The sequence below is a fragment of the Mercenaria mercenaria genome, chromosome 1 (assembly GCF_021730395.1).
Source record: "Mercenaria mercenaria strain notata chromosome 1, MADL_Memer_1, whole genome shotgun sequence".
NCBI lineage: Eukaryota > Metazoa > Mollusca > Bivalvia > Venerida > Veneridae > Mercenaria > Mercenaria mercenaria.
The window spans coordinates 82,959,244-82,982,639 of record NC_069361.1 but is presented as its reverse complement, the minus strand read 5'-3'; the positions used below and the strand labels follow the sequence as shown (position 1 = coordinate 82,982,639).

Genomic DNA, 23,396 nt, shown 5'->3' with positions numbered 1-23,396 from the left:
TGATAAATGTTGACACCTATCCTTCCTTTTACCGTTGTGTGTCTGCACTATTAATGAGAAAACCTGATTAATTCTGCTAAGAAAAGTTGTAAGACTTCATCAAACACAGAAATGGGCAAAAAAGTGTTTGTTATTGCTTGGAGAAGTTTGCTAGTTTAAGCAATATTGATTATAATACCTGGGCTGACTGTTGAATGGTAAACTATATGAAAATCTTAGTTATATGGTTAGTAAACAACTTGACAGTGGGCTAGAAACCTGATTTTTACAAAGAATGATTTTTGATTACTTGAAGTAAATGAATATATAAAACAGTCTACCTACTAGCTCTGTTTAGGAGCATTTTATTAGAATGATAGATTCTAAACTCTTGGAAAAAAGGAAGTACATGGAACATGTGAAATTTCAGGACTTTATTTTCCGAGTTGTTTCGCAATCACATTGACATTAGAGACTAATACATCTGTATCTCAGTTCTAAATAGATGTACTGACACATTTTCTCTCTTCAAAATTTCTAAACAGCCACTGTGGCCATAGCAAGATTTCCACTTCTGCCTGACCCTGATAAACAAATCTACTAAAATATTTGATATCAGTTTTGGCAAACATGCAAGAACCTATCAGCAATTTACACCAAACATTGAAAAAAATAAGTTAATTTGCATGACCGGTATTTCCTGTGTACTTTACTGTTAGAATATATATATCCATATTTTTACAGATATGTGGAATAACTGATTTAAGTTCTTTGTTTGACCAATCCTAGGTTTTAAATTTGAGTTTGGACACAACTTCCTGAATGCAGCCTTGCCATTGGTCAATTTCAAATTTCAAAAACAACCAATCAGATGCTGGAGATTTAGACTCGTCTTCAAACTCTAGTTTTATAACCTTGAATCTAAAAATTGAATGCACAGTGAATACTGACATTGTGAATATACTGGATACAGTCAGACTTAATGATCTGAGGAAAAATAAAATAGAATTTTTCATGAAATACAAGTGCAGAAAAACATAATGTCTGTAGCAAATACCATTTGTTAACCACTTTTATTTTCTAATTCAAGCTCTGGGAAGCTACTTTACAATGGAGAAAAGTGGGAATCTTGGTATAGTCTTATAGATAACACTGCTGGATATTGTAAATCATCTAATGTTAGATTAAGTTGCCAAAATATTCATAACATGCGACACCCTTTGTAATTTTTTAGAACAAGATTAATGATTTATACTTTCATTTTATTATTAATCATCTTAATTGATGTATTACACAGTATGCAGCAGCCATGAAAGAATAGTTATTTTAAGAACATTAGCTGAGGAATATTAAAGTTTGGGGTTATATTTGGCAGTATTTAATGAGTGTCTTATTCCTCATCTCTATATTAGTGAAGTTGATTTAGTCTGAAGAAGATATGTCTAGAATTTTTTATAGTTTCTTATAGGGGACTTTAATCAAGGAAATTTTAGAATTCAATACTGAAACTCGCTGTGTCAGTAAATTCTCACTAGGTGACCTTTAATTCCAGGCAATTCTTTATTCGTTTACCTACTAAAATCACAGAAAAAGGGAGGTTTATGTAGCAACAAAATGGATGTGGAAATTGTAATAGATTGAAAAAATTTAGATCACACATTTGGGACTGTTCAGTCAGACATTTAAATTGGTTTTCAGTATCTTTCATTGCAGTTTATAGTCAATAGGGAGTCATTCTCCTGAACTCAATATAAATATTCAATATAATTATGATGTTTTCTTGGAATGTATTTCAGAAATTATGGTGAACATGGGCTACAGTCGGGCCAGTATAGAAGAATCGGTAGTACAACAAAAGTTTGATGATATTCAAGCAACATACCTTTTGCTGGGCAGAAGGACGACAGACGTAAGTCTTTGATGTTTGTCTTGTTGCTAAATACTTAAATACAAATCATTGTTTTACTAACCTAGTGTGTCTGGATACAAAAATTTGTTCAGGAAGGTTGTACTTCAGGAATTCTCGAGCTACATACTGAACATTTACCCATATTAAATGTCATTGAAATCTAGAAGTACACTATCCAAATTTAGTAAAAAGAACGGCTGATACTTTTTTCTCAGCACGTTGCCTGTTTTGCCATAAGAAGATGATTGATATCACAGTCTAGATCAATAGCTTTGTTACCGACCAGTCTGAACTGTAAAATTACAGTACAGCTTAGATAGGTTTATAGGGTATAAACAGCACCTGCTTGTAGCAAATCCACTGTTGAGAATTTTTAAGATTTACAGTATTGTCCCATCATTTGGGTTCTGCAGTCTACAGGCACAGTAAGCAGTAGTTGTGTTATCTATTTAGTGTTGTTATAATTAATCCCCCGCCACGAGTGGTGGGGGATTATAGGAATGGTCTCTGTCCTTCCGTCCGAAATCCCTGCCATGAGTGATGGGGGGTTATAGGAATGGTCTCTGTCCATCCATCTGTAACACTGTGTCCACTCTAAATCTCCTAAACTCATTGAAGGGTTTTCATGAAACTTGGGTCAAGTGATCGCCACATCAAGACAATGTGCAGAACTCCAGAGTCAGCTATGTGGCTCAAGGTCAAGATCACAACTCAAGGTCAAAGGTTTGAGTCTTCCATTTTGTGTCCGCTCTGTATCTCCTAAACCCCTTGAAGTATTTTCATGAAAATGATCACCTCATCAGTGCTATGTGCAGAACTCATGAGTCAGCCATGTCGGCTCTAGGTCAAAGGTTTGAGCCTTCTATTTTATGCCCGCTCTGTATATCCTAGACCCCTTGAAGGATTTTCAAATTCATTGATGTCGTTATACATGGACTATAAAATACACTTAACGTCAATGCTTCCACCCAATACCATCAACCCTTTCATTATCCATAACAGTGGCGGGTGATATAGCTGTCTTTCAGACTGCCTTGTTAAAAATAAATTTGGACCTAAATTCAAGTTGTTCTTTTAAAAAAGTGCTTAGATGCATAGAAAGTATGGCTGGAAAGAAAGTTATGCAAGTGACACACATAAATATTAACAGTTTTGATTTACTGTAATAGCAGATGCTGTTATTATATTAATTCAGGAATTTCCAACTCTCCATAAAAGCTTCTTTATGTCATTTATCACAAACATAGAATTGTTTTTACAGTTAGAAGGTAGTGATAGATCGGGTAGCAGTCAGTCATTGCGTCACCTCCAATCATCAACGACATCCAATCGACCTCAGAGTGAGAACCAGGCCAACAACCAGTCTCCAAACAAAGTGACACGAAGCCAGTCTGCAACAAGTAGCGGAACACGAGGTCAGAGACGCCACAGTCATGGTGGAGATAATAATGCGCATGGTAGTATGAAACGTAAGCCTCACTCACATGCTTCCGTCCACATATAGCCCTTTCAATGTCCTGCTAAGAGCAACTTCAATTGTTATTAGTACCATACCTGTCAGTTTCTTATCGGAACTGGATTTCAATAGTTTAATGTAAAAAAGAAGATTTCAATCTTCAGTTTATTTTTAGAAAATCGTTAGTGTTTCGATATTGATTAAGGTTTGTCAGGTGAAAGGAGGAACTTGTCAGAAGTAAAATCTTTTTGCAAAAACTGTTCCCCTATTCTCCTCATGAACTACAATTACCGTTTAGTACAACATTAAAAGTGTTCCACAGAAAACAATTTTAAAATCTTTTACTACATTTTGAAATATATAGTGAAATATCATAAATTCTTAACAGAAATCAATACCCTCTTAACATTATATAAGCATATATTTATGCTCATTATTATTATCTAATTTATGGTTAATCAGTTATTTAATATATGATGAATTTTCTATGCCTCCAATTACTTGGACCAGCGAATGGTAATTGATTTGTATTGAAAGGGCTTATGATCACAAAGCTTTGCTTCTTACAATAGTTTTATCTGACCAAAACAATGTTCACCGAGAGTGCTTACTGTCCGTTCTGTTAAAGCAGGCATTTCATAGATAAGAAAAAAGGAGCTGTCGTTGAAATACCTGCTTTAATATTCTAAAAATTCCCATTCTTCAGCCACAAGACCTATTTTATCGGATATTTAGAGTGGATTTTGATTTGAAGTGACTATTTAGATCTAAATTTTGTAACTGTGTTGCATGTGATACCCTTTACATAGTGACATGAATATCCTTTACACTTTAATCTTGACTCCTACCATAACGTGATGTCCATACCGTAACATGGTGAATTAATCTGTGAACGTCTTAATATTTGTAAACAACTGGCACTGTAAAGCAAAGGAATCAAAAATCTGATGTCAAAGGCTGTGAAATTAAGAAATGAAACCAAAAATACTAATTTCTTTATTGAAGGGACTTTAAATTTCAAAATAAAAGAACTAAGTTAGACCAAAAATTTCACTCAAGATTGATACAAGAGGATTTTTCTGTACGATTTGCAGTGTTAAGTTGTTGTGCAAAAAGATTTTTTTTTGTATGTGTGCCAGTTTTATTATTGGATTGCTTGTATGTTGAAAAAACAGAGCTGAACATATTATTTTTGCTAATTTGGGAATGTAGAACATAATCGTGAAAATTAATAAATAATCAATTGTTGTTATCATAGAGAAGCTTTTTCTGATCCTTTGAAAGCCTCTGCCAATGGATTTGTGGAAAGTGTTTATAAAGGCAGAGATTGAGATTCTCTGAATAATTCTAAACATATAAATTTTGTAGCATTTCGAGGAAACCCCAATACTCTCATTTCTGCATTTATAAATTTCCTTGATAATTGCATAGTCAGTACCTATTTCGATCGATTATTAAGTAACTAGCATATAAATATTATGTTGTTAAAATTCTTAGACAGACCTTGATTTTATGGAATAATTATGTCTCCCACCACACAGTGGTGTGGGAGACATATTGATTTACTCCAGTCTCTTTGTGTGTGTCTGTCTGTGTATCTGGCGCAAACCTTGTCCGCACTCTAAGTCGAACATTCTCATCCGATCTTCACCAGACTTTTACAAAATGTTCTATAAATAGTCAAATCGGTCCAGGCACTTCAGAATTATGGCCCTTGAACTACGGAAATATGCTCAGGTCTTGGGAGGTAAAACGGCCCACAGTGTTCATTCCAGGCCGCGCCATGGGGCCATAGGCGCGTATTTTACTGTATTGGCGCATAAAAGTTTGCCCTATAGCGCTCGTCAGGCGCACACTTTTTCAGAAAACAGTCCGTTTACAATGAGCCGACTTCCAGAAGTTGTGAATCGAATACGACTCTTCCGATGACGTAACGCGCATTTTCATTGGTCGATGTTAAAATAGTAGCCAGTCTCCGGTCGCCTAACAACATACAGCTTTCAATGTTGCTATGCAATGGCGGACAAAAAAAACAGTCGCGATTCGGAGAAAAAAGAAATCCAATTTTACGTTTTTCTCTAACCGTTAAAAAAAAAGCAGACGATGGAGAACAAATTTCCAAAGAAAGATGACATGTTCGAGACCGCTAGACCACTCAATAGCCTAACCGCTTAGCCAAAATCAGGCGACAAACATTAATTCCGTAGTAGAGAAAGTGTACTGGGTTTCGCACAGTTCACGGTTTCGCACACCAAAGAATTTTCCGTTTCTTGTAATGAAATACTTGCCAAGAGAAATTTAAACTGGTGAAATCAAGGGACCAGGTCTCCTTTTGAATGTTCCTATAGTTTTCTAAACGACAAGCAGGCATCCTGATAAAAGACAAAGATATATAAAAGTGTAGTAAAAGTATCACCCAGACAGCATAAAATTAGACACCACTGAGGGTACCTCGCTTGTGCATGGTATAGCAACATCATTATGATAATGACAGCTAAAAATACAGTTTCTACAGAAGTATCAGTGTTGTGCAATTTCGATTCAACCAATATCCGTACTGTACAAAGAATTAGAGAATTTTTAGTCACGGTGTGTGAAACCGGGTACAAATATGTCAGAATAATGGGTCATTTTCTGGCTATATTGGAGAGCTAACAGTGGTGAGCAGTTATCACATGAAGAATAACCTAGTGCATAAATAAAGAGCCATGTATCTATTCTTCTGCCTGAAAATGCAAAATAATAAATTGCTTCCACATATTTCAGTTTATTTCAAGAAGTGTGTAAAAAGTGTGCGAAACCAGGTACACTGACTCTAAATCCGCATTCATGGCTGTCGGACTTTCCATGGTTAAGTTTCGGTAACGGTCAAAATATTATGACTTGTTTCGTTTTTGTCGTGTTGAGCGACCTGTGAAGTGTCCACTTTTCTCTTTGTAATTATGTTTTACGAACCGCGAAAATAATACCTTGAACACCATGTAAGAAAAGTGTTAAAAATACAGCCTTTCCTTTCATGTTAATCAGTTTTTCTTTCATGACCCCTATTTTTTTCAAATGTCCCCAATTTTTTGCCATCATGGGGCCCTTTGACCCCACTTAAAAAAATCCTGGAATGAACACTGCGGCCCATACTACTAATCATTAGTAGTATAGGAATCCCTTTGGGGCACTTTATGTGCGCTCTAAGTGCAAGCTTTACCAAACTTGAACAAAATGTGTTTGACTATAAGACCTTGGCCAAGCTCGATATCTACCCAAATTGGCCCAGGCACTTCGGAATTATGGCCCATGAATTACTGAAATATGCTCAGGTCTTGGGAGCTAAAACTGCCCAAATACTACTAATCATTAGTAGTATAGGAGTCCCTTTGGGGCACTTTATGTGCGCTCTAAGTGCAAGCTTCACCAAACTTGAACAAAATGTGTTTGACTATTAGACCTCGGCCAAGCTCAATATTTACCCAAATTGGCCCAGGCACTTCGGAATTATGGCCCTTTAATTAACAAAAAGGCGTTTTTACTCTTGTCAGCAGCGTTTTTGCTCTTGGCTGCACTCTAAGTCGAACATTTCTCATTCGATCTTCACCAAATTTTAACAAAATACGTTTGACAAGACCTCAGACAAGTTTGATAATGAGTCAAATCGGTCAAGGCATTTTGGAGTTCTGGCCCTTGAATTGTAGTGAGTAAACAGTTTATAAAGACTGACTTTATATTTAGATGATTAGGCAGTTGTGGGAGACATTCGCTTTTCTCAAAAGCAGCTCAAGTTATTTAAAAATTTCAAAAGTGTTTGGTCCTAAGATGTATGAAAACTAAAATTTATTTGAAATAAATGTTCCCTGAACATTGGTTGGTTAAATTAATTAGTTATGGTAGTTGGCAGTATTGTAGAAAATATATAGCTGTTGATGCTCAACAGCCAGTTTTATGCAGTATAGTCTTGTTCAAAAATAACTTGTAAATTTCAGATGAAAGAAGAAAGTTGGATGAAATTTTAGAAAATTATGTTTCCCACCACACAGTGGTGTGGGAGACATATTGATATACTTCTGTCTGTGTGTCTGTCTGTCACAAATCTTGTCCGCACTCTTAAGTCGAACAGCTCTCATCCGATCTTCACCAGACTTGAACAAAATGTGTTTGACAATAACTCCTTGTCCAAGTTTGATAACTAGCCAAATCGGCCCAGGCACTTTGGAATTATGGCCCTTGAATTACCGAAAATACTGATGCCAGTGATACAGGTCTTTGTGCATGGTTGACTCAGATACGTAATGAAAGGTCATTTACTCCAAACTTTACTCCAAAACTATCAAAGGTATATTTTCTGTGAGTAAACAGTATATAAAGACAGACTTACTATTCAGATAATAAGCAGTTGTGGGAGACATGCGCTTTTCTCAAAAGCAGCTCTTAGTTTTTTAATCTGATCATGTTCTTCTAGACACATATTTCCTGCCTGTGTGTTGGATGTTAAGTCTCTGAAAAATTAAAAACAGCATGTATACCCTGCGGCATGCTAATATAGTTTCTATCTATAGTATTAATGAATAACGAATGTTTGACAACACAGTATGCATAGTGTATTTTCTATTTGATGTTCAGTCCTGTTTGTGCATTTAGCACATCCTTGCATGTTTTATATCTTGATTTATCGTGTACATTAAAGTACACAGATATAATTTTACAAAAATGCATATCTTAACCTCTGCTTCAAAATTTCTGTTATAATTAAGAAAGTGTGTGGTTTCTTCCTTGGCTGTGTGAAGGATTTTAGTTGCAAAGATTGATAACTGCTCGCTTTTTCTGTATGGAGACTGGATAAAATATACTTAGTAATTCTGTTGGTTCATACATAAAGGTCCTTGAAAATGCTATATAATACCATAATAATATCTGTGTATAATCCTTGAAAAGTGCTTGAATTTTCATGTAAACTGTTAATAATACTTCATAAGAATGCAAAATTTTATAAAATCAGTGTCATTTTATTTCATTGCACATATTTTTAAATATAATAAAGATTTTGACCATAAAAAACTCCTTGAATTTAAAGCCATACCGGGTGTATGAACCATAATTATGTTCATGTTTTAAAAAAGCAACAATATTTAAGACAATTGAGCTTGGTTTAGCAAACTAACAAATTTCTCCCATCTTTAGATAGCTTCAGCCTGATAGTAAGCTTGAAAACCTGCTTTCTTAGTTTTCATCAGAATACAAGAAGAAGACATGATTTAGTAAAAAAACAATATAAAAAGCAAATTATCGTATGAGAAATCCTGTACAAAGTAACAAAAAGTTTTGGAAATGTGGCTGTAAGATTATATGATTTTGTATTTGCCTCTGATAGATTTACCATGGGATTGCTTTTCATTCTATTACTCTATGCTCTGACCATAATGATTAAACTTGGAGAAAATTAATAAACATCATGGTTTCAGCAATTTATTGGGAAACCTGAACAACAAAGTTATATCCTTTATCATGCCAAAACAATGTTTTGCTATGTGTCATTATTGTCACACTACTGTATTTCATGACATCAGGGGGTCCAGGAAGTGCTTCACAATCCAGTTCACATGCACCACGTCGACAAAATACTATAGACACAACTAGTTCAACTAAGGAGAATGTTATCTCAGGAAGGAAAACTCCGTCAGGAAACGTGATGGAGTCACCAAAGGTAGGCTTTTGCATGTTTGATGTAAGAACATGAGAGAATACACTTGACCTTATATAGGTGCAGTCCTTAGTTAATCCCCATTCACATTCTTAGCCAATAGTGCAAGGGTCAATGTGAGATATTAGCATAGGTGTTATTTTCATCGTAAAGGGGCCTCCATAGCCGAGTGGTTAAGTCGCTGACTTTAAAGCACTTGCCCCACACTGATGTAGGTTCGAGTCTCACTAGGGGCGTTGAATTCTTTATGTGAGGAAGCCATCCAGCTAGCTTACGGAAGGACGGTGGTTCTACCCAGGTACCCGCTCTTAATGAAATAATGCACGGAGGGGTACCTGAGGTCTTCCTCCACCATTAAAGCTGGAAAGTCGCCATATGACCTATAATTGTGTTGGTGCGACATTGAACTCAACAAAAAAACAAAAAAAAATAATTAAGCATCTAATTTTTAATACGACCTTTTCACACACAAAAAATTGGATTTTCACTAAACTTTGTACATTTACCAACTATAACCTTCTTCCAAGTGTCCCCGCTGAGCAAGAGTCTCAAGGTCTTAAAATAGAAAACATATATAATTTTAGAAACCAGCGTATTGATATTCACCAAAGAATTTTTCTCATCAAGGATGGTGAAGTCTGTAGTTCAGCATACACACCATGCTGAGGAGATCTTTTTTTTACGTAACCATATATGGGTTTGCTGCTGCTACAAAAAATAGAAGTTCTTATGGAGACAGACAACTAACGGGTCTAGATTTATTTTGTAGATTTATATAAAATATGTGATCTTTCATGTGAAGTATTCATGTCTGTTACAGATCAATTCAGCGAGTCCAGCTCGGGCGACGATCCCGAAGAAGCCTGGCTCATCTTCTACAGGGAAAAACAGTGTGATTCATACAAGTATTCCACGGCGGAGTGGAACGTTCAGCCCTGGTGATACCCGTGTTCAAACCCCTAGTGAGAAACCACCGTCAAGAGCAACAAACGGTCAAGATATAAGGCAGTGAGTATAGAGAAAGTTGTATATGTTACAGATATTGATGCTTTATCTAATCCTCATATTTATATGCTCTATCAATGTTTCTGTCATTGTGATCTTGTATATTTAGCAGAATTTAAGAACTGAGCCAGACAAAAAAGCTCTGGAATCAATAAAAAAAAAAAATGTCTTAAGAAAAATGAATACAATTGGACACACATCTAGTTTTAACTGAAGTTGAGAAAAGAAAAAAAGTTGAAATGTGTTGATTTATGGAACTAGTTTTGACAAGATGAATATGTTACCTGAAATTCCTTCATGAAAGCTATTGAGAACTAATAAATAGGAAAGCTTATATGTTTGTAAAGTGACATGAGATATTGACCAGACAAGAATTTTTGTCTGGTGTATGAATGGTATGACTCATTATATAGATATTTATATTGATGAAGTTAATTCTTGCACTGTTTACTATATCATATGTGAAGTATAGTTTGTGTATTGGTTATATTTTGTACTGCGGGAATCAGTTGTTCACTGAATGTATAACATTGCTATATATGTTTAAGAATGCATTCTGAACCATGCTATATGTTATATAATTCTTGCCATTGAAAATATTTCTCACTTTAGTTTATATAATATTGATGTTAACCTTAATGCATCTTGACTTAACAGTCTTGTTATGTATCTAATACCTTTTATTATCTTCTGTGAAATGAAGTGAACAAAACTTTACTACATAATGAAATTTTTCCGGCAGGCAGCTTGAAAATAGGTATCTTATGATTGTTTATTGGATAATATTCAGGATGGTTTTATATTTCTAAGCCTGCCTGCTTAGCTCAATAGTGAGAGCGCAGATCTATAGATCGCAGGGTCGTGAGATCGACCAACGGGTGGGGTATATGTTCTCCGTGACGATTTGATAGAAGACTTTATGTCTGAAATCATTTGTCCTCCACCTCTGATTCATGTGGGGAAGTTGGCAGTTACTTGCGGAGAACAGGTTTGTACTGGTACAGGATCCAGGAACACTGGTTAGGTTAGCTCGGGTTTTGCAAATTCTATGCAATTGCGAAATTAAGCCTATGCAAATTTATCTAGTCTGCTGTACCCAACAATTTGAAATGGGAACTAGAATTATTTTCACAGAAGATGATGAATAAAACACTTCAATACACAAACACTTCAATGCTGTCCAGTTTACGTCTAGTATCCTGTTCATTCAAATTTGTTTTTAAATAAAAGAAGTTCACCGTAGGTCTTTGGCAAAGCTTTTTAAATGATTAAGCATGTGACTGCAGTCTGTGAAATACAACAGCAAGATTATAGAAAAAAGTTTTTGAGTGAACAGGAATTTTATCTTCACTGGTACCCCGGTATTTCTGCAAGTAATTTGAAATAGAGGTAAATTGGACAATAGATTATCCGACTGATATATATATATATCGTAATACTATATGCTTGTCTCTTACGGTAATCAGAATTAACTCTTTGCTTGTTATAGAATGACAAACTCCACCAATGCATCAGATATAACGCCTGTAAGCAGGGATGCAACAAGGCCTAAAGGTCATGTAAAATCTGCAAGCACTTCCCATCCCAGAAATATGGAGTTACCCCCTCTTGAGAGTGATTTTAGACCCACGTAAGTCAGTCTAGCGTAGTGGTGTATAGTTTAGCTGGTATAAATTCCTCCATTATTTATTTGATAACATGTTGAAGGTGATTGGGTTGATATTTATAAATGCACTATGTATCTAATTCTAATAAAGTTTAAAGGTCATGTACAAATGTTGTAGTCTTAAAGCTATTCAGTTGGCTTATAAAAGGTTGGTGGTTCTCCCAAGGTGACTGCCTATGCCAGACAGGTCATTCTGGGCTCTTTTCTCCACTGTAAAAGAAGGGCACCTAGAATCTTCCTCCACTGAAACTGTTCTCAGTTGTGAAAGTATTTATGCACAATTAAACAACATAGTCTTTGAGCCATTATTTGAAAGAAACGTAACACATTGCAGCACGATTTGATGCACAATTATTCAAAGGTTTTGATTGTTCTGCTTGATCACTTTGATTTGTAATTGATACATTACATTATAGACCTACTTTTTGAAGTCTTTGTCAGTCTTTCTTTGTATAAATGTGTGCACTGGATGTTACAGATCTACATATGTGACAATGTTTTTTATAACAACAGTAAGTCTGAACATTGAAATATAAGTTAATACAATCAGTTTAGTCATTATTAACACTTTTCTTTGAAATGTATCATTTTTATCAAAAACACCCTTTTACTCTGGTGATTTTCAACAATAATGGCAGGATTTTTCCCCCTAAAGGGCACCAACTTCCCATTAAAGGTAAAAAAGAACTAATTGTATCGTTTCATAGTAAGTAGAACAATTCGTGGAAGATTTGATGCACACGTTTTATCAAATGTTAATAGCTTTACCTGGTATATTGATTTTCTCTCTCTATATAATGTGAAATCATGTTCGTAGTATGATATATGACATTTAGTACACAATTAAATGTATAAATATTGATTATCATTAGAAGCCCAAAGTGTCCCAGGGTCTGCTTTACATGTAATCACTTCAATTCAGAAATGTAGACAGTGATAATATCTCTTTACTACCTGTTTAGTATAAAAGAAAATCTAAGCATCTTGTCACACAGATCTCACAGTATGCAAGCCTTTACATGTTAGCATATCACCAGTATTGTATTTATTCAGTAGCATTACTAATTCTGTTTATGCTTTTTCTCATCATGTAGCACTGCCCCAGAAAGAAAACCCATTGTGCCTATATCGCCCGCTACACCCAAGCAAAACACGTCAATACTGTACCGCGGTACTGCCAGCCGTAGCACATTCCACGGAGGTCCGATCCGAGACCGACGACAGACCAACAACTACGGCCCCGGGGGCGTTCCAATGCATTCACAAGACACGTCAGCCATGGGCACAACTGGACGCTTCTCTATATTCAACAAACTCACATCAAAGTTTAGCCGCAGGTATGCACATTATTGTGCGCCCCTCTATTTGTCTTACATCAGTGTAGCTAATGCTTAGCTTTTTCAAGTAATATTGTGCTTCAAGCTCAAGTTAACATTTATTTTTTGCAACACTGTAAACAAATGTATTGTGAAATATTTTCAAATGGAAATCTGGAGTTATTGTAGAGTTTTAAGAGAAATAAGGTTTAGAAATGAAGTTTTATCTTTAGGCTTATTCTACTGTTAATTGTTGTTTTATTCTTGGTCTATGCTACTTTTGGTAAAAATACATAAAAAAGTAAAAAGGCTGAAGTTTTATTATCTGTTCCAAATATAAATTCCTTCAGTGTGTTCTACAGAAGGGTTTCAGCCATGAGTCAGAGTTAATACTGTGATAATTTGGCCAGTTATTTTAAAAGTCATTAATTATCCAAGCCAGATTTGGCAAAAAATTACTTTCCTGTAGACATTTAACATCATTTAGAAATGCAAGAAATTTTAACGTTAACTTGCCTGAGAAAGGAAGACATTGAAAAGTAGCATTTAATATCAAGGCTTAATGTTTTTGAATACACAACATTTTTATAAGGAGGTGGGATAATACTCATTATTATGAGTAGAATTTGAAGCAAAGAAAAAATGACATAATTGAGCCGCGCATCCGCGCAGTCTGGTCTGGATCCATGCTAGTCGCAAACGCACTGTGTTGGTTTTCTCATTGCGCGGCTCAATTATCTGAAATAGATTGAAGCACAATGTTTCTGAACTGTTTATAGCATTAGAATTTTTGGTGTTTGGTGTAGTATAATGTATTAAAGTCGTAATACCGGGTAATTGGTGCAGTTTCATGCCTAGAATAACTTCTGGTGTAGGGATTGCACGAACTTGCACTTTGTCTCGTCTTCTTTTATCTCGCACAGAAGCTGCTGTTGTAGATGGTTAGGCTATTGAATAAAGATTTTGAGAACCCTCTAATGGCCAACATTCTAAATTAAACTAAATGATGCAAAGCTTTATGGTTTAGGTCTTCCCAGGTATACTGCCTTTACACAAATAATTTTTCTTGGTTGGGCATAATTTAAAGGAACTGACATAATCAGTCTGGACATGGTTAAGTTAAAAATTGCCAGATTCTTCATTGTATGCTGCAAAAGGGCTGGTATATTGATAGGTGTTAGAATGCTTTTGGTAGCTTCAAAGTTGAAAAGGGATTAAAAAGTCGTATTGAAGTAAAGGGTAAAATTTTTATCAAAACAAGAGTTTCTACCACCAGTTATGTAAAGAAAGTTTCTACCACCAATTACGTAACATTCACCGGGAAAGAGAAATACGACATCAGTTCTTGTGAAATGGTAAATGTAAGTATAAAAGGATTTCAGTTTCAGTATCAGGGGTCTTTGAACTTTACTAATGTTTGGTGGTGATGATCTCTTTTTTGCTTGCTTTTTGTTTCTCTTACTTTTAAACGTTTTTTTACTATATCTCTCTGTCATATTTTGTTGGGAGGTTCATATTATGTTAGAAAAAATAATTGCTGTATGTTTACTACTTTTATGGATACAAATTGCAATGTTTGTGCTGACTGGCATTAATCTCTTTCCAACATGTTCCAGTGTAGTTGAATTCTAATGAAATAAATTTGCAGGAATATGCATTTTATTGTTTCTTCCTTCATGCATCAATTTTATATTATTTTCTATTTAAGAAACTCATACCAAATCTCCATCTTTGCTTGTCGTGAATAAAAAGCTTTGTATTTCAATAATCGGGTGATAAAAACAGTTTATGTGATGTTATCAGATTTGTGTTTTTTTTCTTCCATGTTTTTGTTTGGTAGATGCTTGCTTTAAATTACTGGTTTTGGTTAAAATTGTTTTTAATCAAAGTTTTATTCCGATGAAAACAAAATCTGTTTTTCTACATGATTATTAAAAGAAAAAAAGTAATATTCATTTTCATAAATATCGTTCAGAAATAGATAAATTTAAGAAATGAAATAGTGAAATAATGAATAAATTGTACTAATTCATTTTTCTTCTAATTAAATGCTGTAGATTTTTAACTTACTGCTTTACTTGAGGTGTTTTGGCCACTTCATACATTTCATTTGAAAAGAAAATTGTTTTATTATGTTAAATGAGTGGGGATGCCAGATAGGATCATAACGTAAAGAAAATGACTAATGATAAATGTGTATTTGCTCTCAGAGACGGTGGTCAGGAGGTATTGACAAGAAGGTTAGTGTCACACTACCCCCTCCTCCCGCTACACATCACTTCATCTCTCACCTTTTCTTCACTTGGCATAGTCTCACATGGGAGTACAAGATTTTTTTTGTTTAATTAAATGGCAGTCATTTTGTCTTTTTCATTTACTGACTTTGTATATACTGAAGCTGTAAGTCAATGGATTTGTTTTCCCTGAATTCCTGTTGATCAGATACTGAGGCAGACCTTTATCTGAAATGATATTCTGAGAGCACCTGGAGTTTTCACCCTTTGTTCAGCTGGTAGCTCATCATGTCCTTTGCTGCTAAATTCAGTATTATGATAAATTGATCATGGCATAATGATATTGCCTAAGGTATAGGGTGGTGCCATTGCTGAATGTTGCGGGTTTGAAATATTAATTTCTCACTCAAAACATAGCTGGCGTCCAGTCAGAAGTAGGTAAATTATGCACATAACCATTGAAAATCAGATGCTTCATTAGATATTTATTTTTAATAACATGATACAATAAGTTATCACGGCACATCGAAATGTCATGCTGGTAATTTTTCATCTTAAGGGACCTGTACCATCAGAGAGTACGATCTACACATACATACTTTTTGGAAAATACTGCTGAACCAATAAGATTGGACATTAATCACGACAAAAAAAAAAACTTTATAGTAACCATAAGGCATTTCCATCAACTTCGTATTATTGAGCTGGTGAGGAAAGCAATAGTATGGGATGCCTATATGACAAAAGGTAGGATTCTGTGTGATGAAAGTACCAGACATAAATGTGCAAAAAGCAAGAAAGTGGTTAAACATATCGATAGTGATACTGGGACACAATCTCCAATATTGACTGTCTGCAGCCTGACATTGTTAGCATCATTTATTCAATTATACTCGATCGGTCTTCCATCACTTATAATCAATGTTAAATTCAAAACATTTTGAATGAAGGAGTAAAATTAATTCTGTTGTCAGTCATTGGAATGAAGATTGTACTGTAAGGTGCCAGACCTTTGATTGAAGAAATTCTGTCCTTGATTTAAACACTTACAGCAAAGTATATACAAAGTCACTGATAAATTGTACAGAAAATTCTGAAGGGAAAAGCTATTAAAGCTTTTACTTACTGAAATTTGGCAAGAAAAGATTTTCTTTTTAAATAAGCAATATAAAATCTGGGGATTTAATCATCACACATAGAAAATTTAGTGTTTTAGACGACAAAATTTGCTTGTCAGAGTGACATTTGAAATTGTCATGCTGCCAGCTTTAAACATGGCTGCCTTATTTCTTTCAATGTAATGATAGCTTATTCTCCATTTTAATATTTCATGGTGTGGCAGCTTTTGAAATATTTTCCTGTTGTTTTTTTTTTTTAGCTCACCTTAGCACGAAGTGCTCAAAGGTGAGCTTTAGTGATCACCCTGTGTCCGGCGTCCGTCGTCGCCCGTCGTCCGTCCGTCCGTCGTCAACAATTTGACTGTTAACACTCTAGAGGTCACATTTTTGGCCCAATCTTAATGAAACTTGGTCAGAATGTTACCCTCCATAAAATCTTGGACGAGTTCGATATTGGGTCATCTGGGGTCAAAAACTAGGTCACCAGGTCAAATCAAAGGAAAAGCTTGTTAACACTCTAGAGGTCACAATTTTGACCCAATCTTAATGAAACTTGGTCAGAATGTTACCCTCCATAAAGTCTTGGACGAGTTCGATATTTGGTCATCTGGGGTCAAAAACTAGGTCACCAGGTCAAATCAAAGGAAAAGCTTGTTAACACTGTATAGGTCACATTTTTGGCCCAATCTTAATGAAACTTTGTCAGAATGTTACCCTCCATAAATTCTTGGATGAGTTCGATATTGGGTCACCTGGGGTCAAAAACTAGGTCAACAGGTCAAATCAAAGGAAAAGCTTGTTAACACTCTAGAGGTCACAATTTTGGCCCAATCTTAATGAAACTTAGTCAGAATGTTATCCTTAAAAAAGTCTTGGACGAGTTTGATATTGGGTCATCTGGGGTCAAAAACTAGGTCACCAGGTCAAATCAAAGGAAAAGCTTGTTAACACTGTAGAGGCCGCATTTATGACTATATCTTCATGAAACTTGGTCAGAATGTTAATATTGATGATCTTAAGGTCCAGTTTGAATCTGGGTCATGTAGGATTAAAAACTAGGTCACCTGGTCAAATCAAAGGAAAAGCTAGTTAACACTGTAGAGGCCACATTTATGACCATATCTTAATGAAACTTGGTCAGAATGTTTATCTTGATGCTCTTTAGGTCAAGTTTAAATCTGGGTCAGCTGGGGTCAAAAACTAGGGCACTAGGTTAAACTTGATGATCTTTAGGTCAGGTTCGAATCTGGGTCATGTTGGGTCAAAAACTAGGTCACGGGGTCAAATCAAAAGAAAAGCTAGTTAACACTGTAGAGGCCACATTTATGAACATATCTTGATGAAACTTGGTCAGAATGTTAATCTTGATGATCTTTAGGTCAGTAGGTCAGGTGAGCGATACAGGGCCTTCATGGCCCTCTTGTTTTCATGTGGAACATTTTATTTGTAATAATGTAGATGTAGATTGGGTGCTGCATTTCTAATTATAGCAACATGTGGACCTTGTCTGGGTCTGTTAGTGGTTGAAGCTTGCTTTTTAGCTCACCTGTCACAAAGTGACAAGGTGAGCTTTTGTGATCGTGCGGTGTCCGTCGTCCGTCTGTCCGTAAACTTTTGCTTGTGACCACTCTAGAGGTCACATTTTTCATGGGATCTTTATGAAAGTTGGTTAGAATGTTCATCTTGATGATATCTAGGTCAAGTTCGAAACTGGGTCACGTGCCGTCAAAAACTAGGTCAGTAGGTCTAAAAATAGAAAAACCTTGTGACCTCTCTAGAGGCAATATATTTCACAAGATCTTCATGAAAATTGGTCAGAATGTTCACCTTGATGATATCTAGGTCAAGTTCGAAACTGGGTCACGTTCCATCAAAAACTAGGTCAGTAGGTCTAAAAATAGAAAAACCTTGTGACCTCTCTAGAGGCCATATATTTCACAAGATCTTCATGAAAATTGGTCAGAATGTTCACCTTGATGATATCTAGGTCAAGTTCGAAAGTGGGTCACGTGCCATTAAAAACTAGGTCAGTAGGTCAAATAATAGAAAAACCTTGTGACCTCTCTAGAGGCCATATTTTTCATGGGATCTGTATGAAAGTTGGTCAGAATGTTCATCTTGATGATATCTAGGTCAAGTTCGAAAGTGGGTCACGTGCCATCAAAAACTAGGTCAGTAGGTCAAATAATAGAAAAACCTTGTGACCTCTCTAAAGGCCATATTTTTCATGGGATCTGTATGAAAATTGGTCTGAATGTTCATCTTGATGATATCTAGGTCAAGTTCGAAACAGGGTCATGTGCGGTCAAAAACTAGGTCAGTAGGTCTAAAAATAGAAAAACCTTGTGACCTCTCTAGAGGCCATACTTGTGAATGGATCTCCATAAAAATTGGTCAGAATGTTCACCTTGATGATATCTAGGTCAAGTTTGAAACTGGGTCATGTGCCTTAAAAAACTAGGTCAGTAGGTCAAATAATAAAAAAAACCTTGTGACCTCTCTAGAGGCCATACTTTTCATGGGATCTGTATGAAAGTTGGTCTGAATGTTCATCTTGATGATATCTAGGTCAAGTTTGAAACTGGGTCAACTGCTATCAAAAACTAGGTCAGTAGGTCTAAAATTATTAAAATCTTTTGACCTCTCTAGAGGCCATATTTTTCAATGGATCTTCATGAAAATTGATCTGAATATTCACCTTGATGATATCTAGGTCAGTTTCGAAACTGGGTCACGTGCGGTCAAAAACTAGGCCAGTAGGTATAAAAATAGAAAAACCTTGTGACCTCTCTAGAGGCCATATTTTTCATGAGATCTTCATGAAAATTAGTGAGAATGTTCACCTTGATGATATCTATGTAAAGTTCAAAACAGGGTCACGTACCTTCGAAAACTAGGTCAATGGGTCAAATAATAGAAAAACCTTGTGACCTCTCTAGAGACCATATTTTTCAATGGATCTTCATGAAAATTGGTCAGAATTTTTATCTTGATAATATCTAGGTCAAGTTCAAAACTGGGTCACATGAGCTCAAAAACTAGGTCACTATGTCAAATAATAGAAAAAAGGACGTCATACTCAAAACTGGGTCATGTGGGAAGAGGTGAGCGATTCAGGACCATCATGGTCCTCGTGTCTTTGTTAAGGTAATGGGAATTGTTAAAATATTCTGTTATAGAGAGTCTTTAATTGTCTTTCTGAAAAAAAGAAATAGTCGTGTTCAATATTGTTTTCAATCTTCCCCAAAAAATTTTGGAAGTGGGGGCACTTTGGCTTGCCTTTGTCCAGCTGGATCGGCATCCATCACTCAGGCATTTGTGTGGCACATAATTCAAAAACGATTTGATTTAGAGTTGTCAAACATTATAGCACTGTTAGTCAGCATGTGAAATTGCACACCTTAGGTTTGAGTTGGGATTTCACTCAGCAAAACTGAGAGTTATGGCTCTTGACTTAGTAAAAGACTTTCAAGGTTGTGTTAATCATATCTCAAAAAATGTTTGACCTAGAGTCTTGAAACCTGACAGGAAACTTATTCAGGATGTGAATTCATTTAAAATTTCACTCGGCCATGCCAAATTTATGGCCCTTAACTGAGTCAAAAATATTCTAAAAGAGCTTGAAAGTTAAGGTCACATGTAGCTCAAGAAGAATGTTCATCATGTGAAGTTGCACACACGGGGTTTTGTTTGGCATTTACCGCCATATAACCCACTTACACCTGAAATAATTATCTAGAAAAATAAAAATCCCATACAGTAACAGTAAAAAATAACATACTGTGGTAGGCAGTGGGGGCACCAGTGTTCTATGCACACCTAGTTTAGTTTAAAGATATTTTTAATGACATTATTGTTTAAGACACTGTCACCATTTTTCCTTCCAACACCCAGATTTATTAACTTTGCTTCACTGTTAAAGTTAATTCACACTTTCTTTGCAGGAAAGTCACAGAAAATTAAGTACCTGATTTTTGCACCATTGTTTTTTAACAGAAAATTTTACATTTTTTATGGCAAAAATGCTTGACAGAGAGAGATGTATTTTTCCCCAGAGTTTCATATGTTTTGAGCCTCCCGGCAAATGTTTTTATCTGTGTGTGTTTTCATGTGTGGTAACTCTTACTATTTTGCTGTGTATGCTATAGAACTTCAGGAGTTACCTGCTCCTCGAATTTACCAGACCTAGTTTAATCTAAAACATTAGAACTATGTTGATTGCCTTTAATTGAATGAAATTTTGTTATAGAAGAAATACTTTTTTTTATCAAATATGCAGTAATACCTCTATCAAATGTAATTAATTATTAAGAGTTCTTGTGAAAACTGATTTTTGGAATTTCAGTTATTTTATCATAAAAATAAGATACTGGGTTGGTCAGTATTGTTAAAAAAATATTGCAAGGTTAACACAAGTTATACAGTTGATACGAAGCTGTAAAATCATTTGTAATGGTTACATATTTTGTTTTATATAATTCTTAGATGTCTGTGATTCTCTAAATTTGTGTTGCTAGGCAACTATTGCATGATTGATTACGCACTACCCATGCTTGAGCACTGTCTTAGCTCGACACTGCATGAGACCCGTACACCAGTGTTTAGTGCTGACGGATTAATGCTTAACCAAGAATGTTAAACTTTAATTAAAAATAATACAGAAAACAATCAGAATATATTGCCTGTTACAAAATAAGAGATTTAGAGTCCACTGTTCTATGTGGTATGATAATGGGCAAGATTGCTCTATTAACACCAGAGTTATTGCCCATGAACAAACTGTCGAATTTCACATTGTGAACACATTATATGCCTCATTTTCTTGAATAATTTACATGAAACTTTAGCAAATTTATAAAGCAACCATATCTATTCTAAGGTTAAAAATGGCTTCAGTAATGCTAGAGTGATGGCCCTTAGATAGTTGAAATTGTCATATTACATTATAAACACATAAGAGGTCATATTTTATAAGTTGTTTTATGAAAGTTTCACAGAATGTAAAAATGCCACAAAATTTAGGAAAAGTTCGATATTGACCTTACTTACTGCATTAAGACAAGAGTTTCGGCCCATGATTTTTCAGCATTGCCTTACTAACATTGTTAGCGCATTGGAAACCACATTCCTTTGGAAGTCTTCATGAAACAAACAAATATGTATAACATGGCAAGATCTCAAGAAATTTTGCAAATGGGCAAGATTGCTTATGTGGCACTTAAGTTGTATCCCTTGATTTAGTAAAAAAGATTCCATTTTATGTAGTAACTAACTTGTATAAGAACTCGGATGAGCGGTATAGAGCTATCATGGCCCTCTTGTATAAAACCAATCTTATTTTGACCAATTTTATCAGTTTTTGATGAGCTTCAGCTAGGTTTGGGGCATGATCTTAGTTCAGACAGTTTAAATTGTAGCAATATTTGTCTTAGATGAATCATTAGGGATGTTTATTGTGACAAAAGACCTTTGACATATAGCCAGACTGATTCTGCAAAACATTTTATAATAGGTCAGAAGCAAGACTGCACAAGTCAGTAATTTTAATACCTTTAATCTTTTAGCAATGTATAATCTTTATTATACCCCCAGGAAAGGAAGTTTGGAGAGCAGGCATTTAATGGTCAAAATCTGTGGCAAGGACTACCGACACAGTTTCAAAGGGATTCCAATGAATTTTCACTTATTTTATCAACATGAAGTGTACGTGTGCTTGACAGCTTCTTCAGTTTGATCGAAGCATTGCAGAGTTAAGGACCCGAATTTCCTCTGAAGGGTTTTGATAGCACTGCTGTTCTTGTATTTTGTCAGGCAATATATTTTGATTGACAGCTGACATTCTGTGTATAAATAGGTCTTGAAGATAGGGCAAAGTTATAAGCTTAGGTGGTTTCAGAACTACTATAGATGTTTTAACAAAGTGCTGTATACATAAATCATAATTGTCCTTAAAACATCATGGGTATATTCATAGATTTGGCATAACTTGGATATTTCTTGTAAAAGCATTATTTGTGTCTTCTTTAACCTTTAGCCTGCTGTCGGCAAGTGATTCTGCATTTGTGACAAGGGCAGCCAAAATCAGCCTGCTGATCATGGTTTGCACTGTTCACTATTCAGTCAGTAAATTTTCAGTGAACACCCCTTCAAATAATAAATGGTACTGCCAAAATTGAATGATGGACCAGTCCATTTTAGAAATTTAGCAGGCTAAAGGTTAAAGAACAAAATTGCCTAGTAATTTCTGATTGTCTGTAGAAACAACTGAAAAACTAAAGTGCTGTTCAGGACAATTTTGGTGCATGGTCAGTTACTTACAAGTAGATAAATAGTAGAAGTCATTAGCATTCTCCAATCAGACTGACCAGTCACGTCTGAGGAATTTATAGTCTTTCTCTGTATTAATGAGTTAAATAGTTTTATTCTTTTTCACATAGATTTGAACAGTTATTAACAATGAATGTTCACCTGTTATAAATGTCATGTTTCTTTCAATTTCTGCATCTTGAGGGATAACTTTATTTAGAATTTTCGAAGGTATGATTACTAGGGTAAAGGCAAGCAATTTGATGTGGTATTCTGAGCCCTTTAATATGATAATTTTAGGCTTTGAACTTTTGTAATATATTTACAGGATATTTATAGCTAAATAAAAAAAGAACATTTCCTCTATTTTGCATAGTTTCTTATTAAAGGGATCAGAAAATATTTTATCAGCTTAAATACAAATTAATATTTTATGTTTAAATAACACTGTTATATTCTGGCTGATTTGTTGATACACATTTGATATGACATATTTATATGCTTATATTCCAGTACTAACATTTATGGTCCTGTTTACCCCCCCTTTTTCATTTGGTTGGCTCTCTGCTCAGTAGATTGGTGGTTTCCCTATTTTAGAGTAGAAATTTTAAAATTCATTGTGTAACACGATTGAAAAGAAGGTAGTTATCATAGCATTGTTAAATGGCTATATTGTTTGCATTCTGACAGTCCAATAATTTTATGATGCACAGCCTTT

The 23,396-nt window shown here is 35.1% G+C and overlaps 1 protein-coding gene across 9 annotated transcripts in view; it reads left to right on the top strand.

Annotated features, from left to right (window-relative positions):
* The window catches only part of LOC123532198 (MAP/microtubule affinity-regulating kinase 3-like), an 81,381-nt gene that overhangs the window by 50,175 nt on the left and 7,810 nt on the right, over window positions 1–23,396 (top strand). For 3 of the 9 annotated variants that reach the window (XM_045313581.2, XM_045313588.2, XM_045313572.2), the window contains exons 12-18: window positions 1,776–1,888; window positions 3,150–3,357; window positions 8,900–9,036; window positions 9,854–10,041; window positions 11,528–11,668; window positions 12,799–13,041; window positions 15,231–15,260. In XM_045313581.2, coding sequence (XP_045169516.1) covers window positions 1,776–1,888; window positions 3,150–3,357; window positions 8,900–9,036; window positions 9,854–10,041; window positions 11,528–11,668; window positions 12,799–13,041; window positions 15,231–15,260 — 1,060 coding nt within the window. Of the gene's footprint in view, window positions 1–1,775; window positions 1,889–3,149; window positions 3,358–8,899; window positions 9,037–9,853; window positions 10,042–11,527; window positions 11,669–12,798; window positions 13,042–14,296; window positions 14,913–15,230; window positions 15,261–20,316; window positions 20,342–23,396 lie in introns of those variants that run through there. The other 6 variants (XM_045313602.2, XM_045313594.2, XM_045313627.2 and 3 more) reach the window with 5 other exon arrangements.